Genomic DNA, 10,374 nt, shown 5'->3' with positions numbered 1-10,374 from the left:
TTCTGACACAGTGAGAGGGTTAGTTTTGCCGTAAGGAGGAAACATTAATGGAGAAAGAGACAGGAACTTCATCAATTCTACACGGGTCCCATTTATCAGCACTTGGCTCTTAGCCGACTGTATCTCGGCAGTTTCTTTCTTTCTTTTCAAATCTTTTTATTATTATATTATTCAAAAATAACACGAGTACATCAAAGTAAGCGATACTTACAATGTCTCAAGGAAAAAAACATTATTTTCTAGATTGAAAAATTTTGTTGATATTAAATAGAAACCCTACTCAGCAGGAAAAAGTGGGGGGAAACCCCATTAGGTGTACAACCCGGAGCCATGCGTCATACAAAAAGCTTCTAAAAATAAACAGCAATCCGCCAGCAAGAAAAAAAAATATATACCAAAATTTACAATTAGATCGTGGAGGAAATCTACCAATTAACTCAAATGATAATAACGAGCAAATGAATCCCATCTTTTCTCAAAATCAAATAAAGGTTCAAAGGTTCGACTTCAAATTTTCTCCAAACTAAGACATAGCATCACTTGAGAGAACCATTGTGACAAAGTGGGAGCTGATGTATCCTTCCACTTCAACAAAATGGCCCTCCCAGCTATCAAAGTAACAAATGCAATAACATGTTGGTCAGATATAGAGAGACCACGGATATTTTGAGGAATTATTCCAAAAAGCACAGTTAATTTGTTAAGTTGTAAATTAATTTTAAGTGCTTTAGAAATTGTCGAAAAAACTGACTTCCAGAACTGTTCCTGTATAGAACAAGACCAAAACATGTGTGTCAGCATAGCTGTCTCGGTTTTACATCTATCACAATAACTATCAACATTAGGAAATATTTTAGACAGTCTCTCCTTCGTCAAAGGGTAACGATGTACAATTTTAAATTGAATAGTGAATGACGAGCGTATATTGAAGAAGAGTTCAGCTTCAGAATCCGTGTCCAATCCTTCGTCATAAGAGATAAATTGAGTTCCTTCTCCCAATCTTGTTTAATCTTAAATAAAGAACACTTATCCCATTGTAATAAAAAAAATATAATTTCTTCCAATAAACCCTTCGTCAAAGGGTTCATACTCATAATAATATCTAACAGGTCAGCCTCCAATACGCAAGGAAAATTATTTAAATATCTTTGTAAGAAATGTCTAACTTGAAGGTATTGTAAAAAGTGTGAGTATGAAAGATAATATTTATCAACTAATCGTTCAGAAGACACCAATCTATCTTCTTTAAAAAAACAAAAAAAAACCTTTATTTTTCCAAAGTAAAAAAATTGGATCACTCAAAGAAGGCTTAAAAAAGTAATTTTGATAAATTAAACTACAAAGTTTAAATTTTTTAAGATTAAAATTTTCAAAAATTGCAAAACTGGAGCCAAGTGTGTAATGAATGCTTAATCACAGGGTATGGAATTAAATTAACAACTTTAGCGAATTGTATAGGTAAAGCAACTCCTAATAATGAGGTTCAGTAAAACTGTTTCACAGCTTTCAATTCCAGGTCTACCCAAATTGGCCAATCATTCTTATCAACCCAATATAACCAAAAGGACATGTATCACACATTAACAGCCCAGTAATACATTCTTAAATTAGGCAAAGTGAGACCTCCATCCCTTTTCAACTTTTGTAAGTGACATTTACTAATTCTTGGTCTTTTATTATTCCAAATAAAAGTTAAAATAATAGAATCAATCTGATCAAAGAAACTTCTTAGTCAATAAAACAGGGATATTCTGAAATAAATATAAAAATTTGGGGAAAATCATCATTTTAACTATATGGATACGACTGACAAGTGAAAAGGTAAGTGGACTCCATCTATTAAATCAATACTTCATAGAGTCTACCAAAGGAACAAAATTGGCTTTATAAAGATCCTTATATTTTTTAGTGATTATAACACCTAAATATCTGAAAGAATCTGTGACTTTGAAAGGAATATTATCATTTATAGAGGCAGGTTCATTTAAAGGAAACTATTCACTTTTACTAACATTTATTTTATATCCTGAAAAATCTCCAAATTTATTGAATAATTTTAGCAAGGCAGGAATAGATTCTTTGGGATTAGATACATAAACCAATAAATAGTCAGCGTAAAGAGAAATCTTATGAATGGTCTCATTCACAAAAATCCCATGAATATTTTTAGCTTCACGAAGAGCAATACCAAGGGGTTCTAATATTAAAGTAAATAACAAAGGACTTGATGGACAACCTTGTCTTGTCCCCTGTGAAATCTGAAAAAAAGGAGACCTACAGTTGTTATTGACAACAGTAGCAATAGGAGCTTTATATATCGTTCCAAACCAATTATTAAAATTAACACCAAAGCCAAATTTCTCTGAAACATTAAAGAAATATTTCAACTCGATCAAATGCTTTTTCAGCATCCAAAAAGATGATGCATTGTGGAGTTTTAAAAGAGGATAAATATATAATGTTAAGTAGTCTCCGAACATTTGAAAAGGAAAAACGACCCTTTATAAAGCCTATTTGATCTTTAAAAATAATTTTACCCAAAATATTATCTAACCAATTGGCCATTATCTTTGACAGAATGTTAGCATCGACTTTCAATAATGAAATAGGTCTATATGAAGTACGGTCAGTAGGATCTTTATCCTTTTTAAGAATTAAAGAAATAGAAGCCTCATAGAAAGTAGAGGGTAAATCACCTTTCAAAACAGAATCCTTAGACATTTCCAACATATATCCGGAAAAAGCAATTTTCCAATTTTTTTATAAAATTCTACAGGACCCATCAAGTCCAGGGGCCTTACCAGATTGCATTGAAAAAATAGCTTTGTGAATTTCGGCTTCAGTAATTTGGGCATCAAGAGTCTGTACAGACAGAGCGGTCCCTGGCTTCGTATGCTATCATAGGTTGCTTGCCTTTTTTTTGGGGGGCTTTCAGGGAGGTGGGTGGGGTTAGAATTAGGAGTTTTTTTTTCCTCTTGGGTGGTTCTGGAGCATGGGTGTTTTCTATGTGGTTGTATTCTTCATCACCACCATTTTTGATCATCCCGTATTGGTATGTGCTCTGTGCAGGTATAAAGTATAATAAAATTATAATATGGTATTTAAACGGATTAATGTAATAAGTTGGAATGTTTGTGGTTGGAATCATCCTATTAAATGAAAAATAGACAAAACTATTAACTGATTCCAAACTGATATAATTTTTGCTCAAGAGACACATATCAGGGCAGGAGATCTAAATAGATTTTTTTTGGATGGTGGAGAGGTTTGCAGTTCCACTCTACTTCTCAGAGTAAAACTAAAGGCATGTCCATCTTTATTAAATCTAATATATTTATTCAAGAGGATATTGAGTCAGATTCGAATGGTAGATTTTTAATTGTCAAAGGAGTGATCTGTAACAGAAAAATTGTTTTGGTCAATCTGTATGGTCCTAACTTAGATGATCCTTCTTTTTTTAGAAAAGATATTTGCTTTACTGCCTGATTCAAATGAATATATGTGATAATGCGTGGGGATTTTAACTGTTGTTTAAATCCTATGATTGACAAGAGCTCAACCAATCAGCGACTTCCAACTCACTCTGTGTCACTTATTAACTCCTTTTTGATCAATTTTGGATTGATCGAATTATGGAGATATCTGCACCCCGGTAACAGAGAATATTCTTTCTTTTCACATGTTTACAAAAAATATTCGAGGATTGATTATATTATAATCAATCCCCGCTTCCTGCCTAGTGTTAAAAATTGTGAAAATGACGCTATTGCTATATCTGATCATGCACCTTTGAGTTTGTGTTTTGAATTTATGTCATTCTTGCCCGCTCAACATAGCACATGGCACATGTCTCAGACATTATTGCAAAACTCTGACTTTATTGGTTTTATTGAAACCCAGATAAAAGAATTCTTTCATTTTAATGATATAGTGGGTACGTCCAAATGAATTATATGGGATACATTTAAAGCATTTTTGCATGGCCAGATCATTTCTTATTCAGCTAAGCTTAAAAAACAGACTAAAGTAGAATTAGATAAGATTGGGCTGGGAGGCTATCACCACCTATATTAAGCTGCTAGCCTAAGCGAGAGTTACATATGTTCAGATAACTGAGTGAATTGCTTCCCACATTCAGAGCAGGTGAACAGCCTCATTCCAGCTCAATCAACTCAATGATGCACATAGGGTTGATTTGGCTGAGAGAATCTCTTCCCAAAGTCTGAGCAGGTGAACAGCCTCTCCCCAGTGTGAACTGACTGATGTCTCTGTAGGGAGGATGATTCAGAGAATCCCTGCCCACAGACTGAGCAGGTGAATGGCCACGGACACTCCCTGATGTGAACTGACTGGTGTCTCAGTAGGGAGGATGATTCAGTGAATCCCTTCCCACAGACTGAGCAGGTGAATGGCCACTCCCCGGTGTGAAGTGACTGGTGTTTCAGTAAGTGAGAAGACAAAGTGAATCCCTTCCCACAGTCTGAGCAGGTGAATGGCCTCTCTCCGTTGTGAACTCGCTCATGTACCTTCAGTTTAGATGACAAAGTGAATCCCTTCCCACAGTCTGAGCAGGTGAACGGCCTCTCTCCGGTATGTACTCGCTGATGTACCTTTAGTTCGGATGACTGCATGAATCCCTTCCCACAGTCTGAACAGGTGAACGGCCTCTCCCCAGTGTGAACTCTCTGATGTACCTTCAGTTGGGATGATGAATTGAATCCTTTCCCACAGTCTGAGCAGGTGAATGGCCTCTCCCCAGTGTGAACTCTGTGATGTACCTTCAGTTGGGATGAGCAAGTGAATCCCTTCCCACAGTCTGAGCAGGTGAACGGCCGCTCCCCAGTGTGAATTCTCTGGTGCTCTTGCAGGTTTGATGCCTGACTGAATCCCTTCCCACAGACTGAGCATGTGAACGGCCTCTCCCCAGTGTGAACTCTCTGGTGTACCTTCAGATTAGATAACCAAGTGAATCCCTTCCCACAGTCCGAGCAAACGAACGGCCGCTCCCTGGTGTGAACTCGCTGGTGTGCCATTAGGTCAGATGACCGAATGAATCCCTTCCCACAGCCTGAGCAGGTGAATGGCCTCTCTCCAGTGTGAACTCTCTGATGTTCCTTCAGCTGAGCTGATCGAGTGAATCCCTTCCCACACACTGAGCAGGTGAATGGCCTCTCTCCAGTGTGAACTGACTGGTGTGCTTGTAGGCTAGTCGACTCAGTGAATCCCTTCCCACAGTCGAAGCAGGTGAACGGTCTCTCTCCAGTGTGAACTCGCTGGTGTCTCTGTAGATTAGATGAAGAATTGAATCCCTTCCCACAGTCCAAGCAGATGAATGGCCTCTCTCCAGTGTGAACTCGCTGGTGAGTCAGTAGGGTGGATGACTGATTGAATCCCTTCCCACAGTCTGAGCAGGAGAACGGCCTCTCTCCAGTGTGAACTCTCTGATGTACCTTCAGTTTAGAAGAGCAAGTAAATCCCTTCCCACCTTCCGGGCAGGTGAATGGCCACTCGCCCGTGTGAACCCGCTGGTGAGCCATTTGGTCAGATGACCAAGTGAATCCTTCCCCACAAATTCAGCAGATGACCAGCCTCTGCCCAGTGTGAACTGACTGGTGTGTCCACAGGTGAGAAGACCCACCACAGAACAGGTGAATGGCCTTGTCCCAGTGTGAACTTGCTGATGTACCTTCATGAGATGACCTTGAATCCCCACAGTTCAAAAAGGTGAACGGCCACTCCCCTGTGTAAACTGACAGGCATGCCAGTCGGTCAGATGATCGAGTGAATCCCTCACCACAGTTTGAGCAGGAAGGATGATCAAGTGAATCCCTTGCTCCACTTCTTATAAGCGTGGACAGAGACAGCAAAACTGGCGTGTTGTGTTCGAGATCCTCATAGATAAATTCCTTGTCGTTTTTAACCTGAAAAAAGATTTATAACATCCATCAGTGGGTGAAGGACAACATTTCAGATGAGATCACTTTAGTCACCAAGGTGTGATCTGCCATCACACTGTTTCTGTGAGATTCAACCCAAGTTGGAGAGAGAAATCATCTTCTATCTGGGCACAGTGCTGGTATCTGGAATGACCATCAAACTCTCTGATGCTCTTCCTGTCTCTATAGGAATGGGGCATTTCTGCCATCTCCAATCTGTGACCTGGCTCAGTTTGACTCTCTCCATTGGTATTATTCCCTGTTCCCACTGAGCTGCATGGGTGCCTGGCCCCACAGTAACTGAAACACTCTCACACAAATAGCCTTTGTTGACGGACGTGCAGCAGGGATTTTCTTTTATCTACTGTCAATGTAAAGTGCCGCAGTTTTAACGCCATGTAAACATTTCCTGCCCAGATGAATGGCTGGTCTTCACAGCTGTTAAAAGGAATTAAATGAACATTAGTATTATTTCTTGTGCTTGTCACAGAGTCACAGAAAAGTACAACACAGAAACAGGCACTTTGGCCCATCTAGTTTGTGTTGAACTATTTAACCTATCTACACCCATACCCCTACCATCCAGATACCAATACAAACCTCTTAAATGTTGAAATTGTGCTCACATGCACCAGTTGGGCTGTCTGCTCATTCCACACCTGGATGACTGCCTGTGTGAAGACGTTTACCTGCATGTTCCCCTTAATATTTCACCTTTCACCCTCAACCCATGGCCTCTGTTTGGAGTCCCACACCATCTCAGTGGAAAAAGCCAGCTTGCGCTTACCCCATCTATAACCCTCACAATTTTGATACACTTCCATCAAATCTCGCCTCAATCTTCTACATTCCAAGGAATAAAGCCCAGACCTGTTCAATCTCTCCTCATAACCCAAGTCCTCCAGACCTGGCAACATACTTGCGAATTTTCTCTGAACTCTTTCAACCTCTTTTACATCTTCCTGTAGGTTGCTGACCAAACTGCACACAATACTCCAAGTTAGTCCTCACCAATGTCTTGTACAACATCAACATAACATCCATCTCCTGTACTCAGTACTTTGGTTTATGAAGGCCAATGTGCCAAAATCTTTCTTTCTATCCCTATCAAACTGTGACACCACTATCAGTGAAATATAGACCTGTATTCCCAGACCCCTTTCTTCTACAACACTTCTCAGTGCCCTACCAGTCACTGTGCAATTCTAGGTCCTACTAAGGTGCAACACTTCACACTTGTGAGCATTAAATTCCATTTTCTGTTTCTCAACCCATTTTCCCAGCTGGTCTAGATCACACTGCAAGCCATGATAATCTTCCTCGCTGTCCACTACACCACCGATCTTGGTGTCATCCACAAATTTGCTGATCCAGTTAACCACACTATCATGCAGATTACTGATATAGATGACAAACAACAACAGATCCAACACTGATCCCTGTGGCACACCACTAGTCACAGGCCTCCGGTCAGAGAGGCAGCCATCTGCTACCACAGTCTGGCTTCTCCCAAAGACAGTGTATCATCCAATTTACTATCCCATCTTGAATGCTGAGTGACTGAACCTTCTTGACCAACCTCCCAGATGAGACTTTGTCAAGTGCCTTGCTAAAGTCCATGTGGACAACATCCACTGCCTTGCCTTCATCCACTTGCCTGATATCATCCTCGAGAGACTCTATAAGATTGGTTAGACATGACCTACCATGCACAAAACCATGCTGCCTATCTCTAATCAGAGCACATCTATCCAAATACTTATATATCCAGTTGCTGCACATATGTTCCAATAACTCTCCCACTACTGATGTCAAGCTCACTAACATAAAATTTTCTTGTTTACCTTTAGAGCCTTTCTTGAACAGCAGAACAACACTGGCTGTCCTCCAATCCTCCAGTACCTCACCTGTCACTAAGGATGATTTAAATATTTGTGCTTGGGCCCCAACAATTTTTGCACTTGTCTTCCGCAGCGTCCCAGGGAACAACTTGTCAGGCCCTGGGGATTTATCCATGGTAATTTGCCTTAAGACAACAAACACCTCCACATCTGTAATCTGTACAGGGTCCTTTCTAACTCTCACACAGTTTCGTGTGTCCTGCACCTTGGGTGCAATGCACCTCTCTTCATGACATATCTATCACTCCCTTCAACTCCTGGATGATCTGGAATTCATCCATTTCCAGCTCCAACTCCCGAACGTGCAGGGTTACAAGCTGCAGCTGGATGCACATCTTATAGGTGAGGGTGTCAAGGACACTGGAAGTCTCTCCAGCTTCCCACCAATGTCCCGTCTAATTTGTAATGACCGGTGTGCCAAAAAATCTTGCCTGTGCAATTTTTACCCATTGACAACAACATGTGCAAACTGAGCTTTAAATAGAGAGGTATTTATTTTAACAGCTAGCAAATGAGAACTCTGATGCCCTCTGGGTTTGATTGAGTTCATCTGCACTCTCACACAACCTATACAGCAGGCCTGTAGAGGGTTACGAAGGATTTTCTCGCCAGACCTTTTGCACACCGTCCATATCTGATTTGCTCGCTAAATGATGCTTTAAAAAGTCAGATTTCTAAAATCACTCCACTTCCTCGCACTTGCAAATTCTCCAGCAACTTTTGCATTGCCACAACACACACAGGTAACACCGGTTTCTATATTGTACATAAATATTTCCCCTGAACCCTCCCCCAGGGGACTGATGACCAATGAATATGAACGGAAGGGCAGGTCTCATTGGAGAATGGCACATTTGTGTGTGAAAGCTACTTGTTGATCAGGACAAAGGCGTTTGATATCATTATGTACCCAGAGAGAATGGGTCAAAACATGTTCCCACGGGTACAAAGGTCCAGAACAAGAGGAGGTAGAACAAGCAACACACACAAAATGCTGGAGGAGCTCAGCAGGACAGACAGCATTATGGAAAACAGTACTAGTGCTGAATTCCTCCAGCATTTTGTGTGTGTTGCTTGGATTTCCAATATCTGCAGGTTTTCTCGTTTGTGATTGAAGGCAGAACAGAGGTGTTTTTTTCTCAGCTGGTGATGTAAAAGATTTTGTTCCCTTTCTCCGAGTTCCCAATCCTTGCATTTAGACAGCTGGAGCTCAGCTCTGTCTGAGAGATCCATCGGTTCCCATTCCCTCATCAGCCGGAAGCTCCCCGGGGCCCATGTACGGATCGTGGGGCTGAGAGAGAGGGAAGAGAACAGGACTGTCCCGGGATTATGGTTCACGGTGTCCGGAGCTCACAGCAATTGTCCCGAATTCGGTGTTGAAAACCCCCACCCGCAGCCGGGGAATATCTCTTACCTGGAGCCGATTTCTCGAGGCCTTTGAGTACTGCGCGCATGCGCAATTTTCAGGAACAGACTGCAATTCAATCGGTGTTTCAGCGACAGTGAAGATTGTTGCGCAGAGCTTTCTGGGTCATCACGGAGCCATTAAAAGTTTCTGCAAGCACAGGTTCCATGTCCATACCTCAGGTTTTTTTGTGTGTAGAAAACTCAGCAGCTCTTTTAATGCAGAAAGCAGCTCCCATAAGCAATGCATAAACTATCAGCAAACTTTCCGCGTGTCTAATGCCAAAGTAGAACCTTGTTACAAATGCAGATATGAAACACAAGAGATTCTACTGTTGCTGGAAATGTAAACACACACACACACATAATGCTGGAAGAACTCCGCAGTTCAGGCACCAACTAAGCAGAGGAGTACACAATCTAGGCATGCTGAAGGGACTCGGCCTAAACGTTGCCTATTTACTCCTCTCCACATTTGCAGCCTGATCTGTTGATTTCCTCCAGTATTTTGCTGAAATTAACCACCTTTTTTTTCAATCAAACAGTTTCAAAATGTTTCTGATCTTTCATTTGTAGCCATATTCTGCTGGTTGGATTCCTCTTCCTCCTCGTCCTTGTAAACTCTTAATTCCCATCTCTTTCTGGAGCCCCAACACACTGATTCAAGCTGGTAACTCTTTGGTTTCTGACTCCACACAATCGAAGATTCATTTGCTCATCTGCTGTCAGACTTTAGAGGCGCATTTAAGCAAACCAGCTGTCTGAGGCACAGACCTTTGAAATGAGTGAAAATGACACAAAACTTTGAAAAGAGCAGGGAAGAAGGAGTTTAACCGCCTTAGACCAGAGCCCTGAAGAACGTTAAAACCACAGTGAGCTCATTGTGTTATTCAGCCTGGACAGAAGCATGCAGGAAATTCATGCAGGTGTATAGGATGATGAGAGGCATTGGTTGTGTGGATAGTCAGAGGCTTTTCCCAGGGCTGAAACGGCTAACACAAGGGGGCATAGGCTTAAGGTGTTTGGAGGTAGGTACAGAGGAGATGTCAGAGCTACGTTTTTTAAACAAAGTGTGGTGTGTGTGTGGAATGCACTGCCTGCGACGGTGATAGAGGCGGATACAACAAGGTCTT

General features: G+C 41.2%; 1 protein-coding gene across 2 annotated transcripts; it reads right to left on the bottom strand.

Moving 5' to 3' along the window:
• Positions 1-1,312: 1,312 nt before the first annotated feature.
• Positions 1,313-9,352, bottom strand: LOC140206702 (uncharacterized). 2 transcript variants are annotated; one of them, XM_072274864.1, is made up of 2 exons: positions 9,252-9,352; positions 1,313-5,921 (listed from the first exon to the last, which is right to left on the bottom strand). In XM_072274864.1, the coding sequence occupies exon 2, from the start codon at positions 5,535-5,537 to the stop codon at positions 4,173-4,175; it is 1,365 nt and encodes a 454-aa protein (XP_072130965.1). In that variant the 5' UTR covers positions 5,538-5,921; positions 9,252-9,352; the 3' UTR covers positions 1,313-4,172. The 2 variants fall into 2 exon arrangements, with proteins under 2 accessions (XP_072130965.1, XP_072130964.1); XM_072274863.1 differs by having other exon boundaries at positions 1,313-6,374; positions 9,252-9,309.
• Positions 9,353-10,374: the final 1,022 nt, after the last annotated feature.

The sequence above is a fragment of the Mobula birostris genome, chromosome 13, assembly GCF_030028105.1.
Source record: "Mobula birostris isolate sMobBir1 chromosome 13, sMobBir1.hap1, whole genome shotgun sequence".
NCBI lineage: Eukaryota > Metazoa > Chordata > Chondrichthyes > Myliobatiformes > Myliobatidae > Mobula > Mobula birostris.
The sequence above is the reverse complement of the archived record's forward strand: the minus strand, read 5'-3'. Positions and strand labels throughout refer to the sequence as shown.

Coding starts and splice junctions, on each gene's coding strand:
- LOC140206702 (XM_072274864.1), bottom strand. CDS start 5,537: ATGGCTCACCAGCGGGTTCACACGGGCGAGTGGCCATTCACCTGCCCG.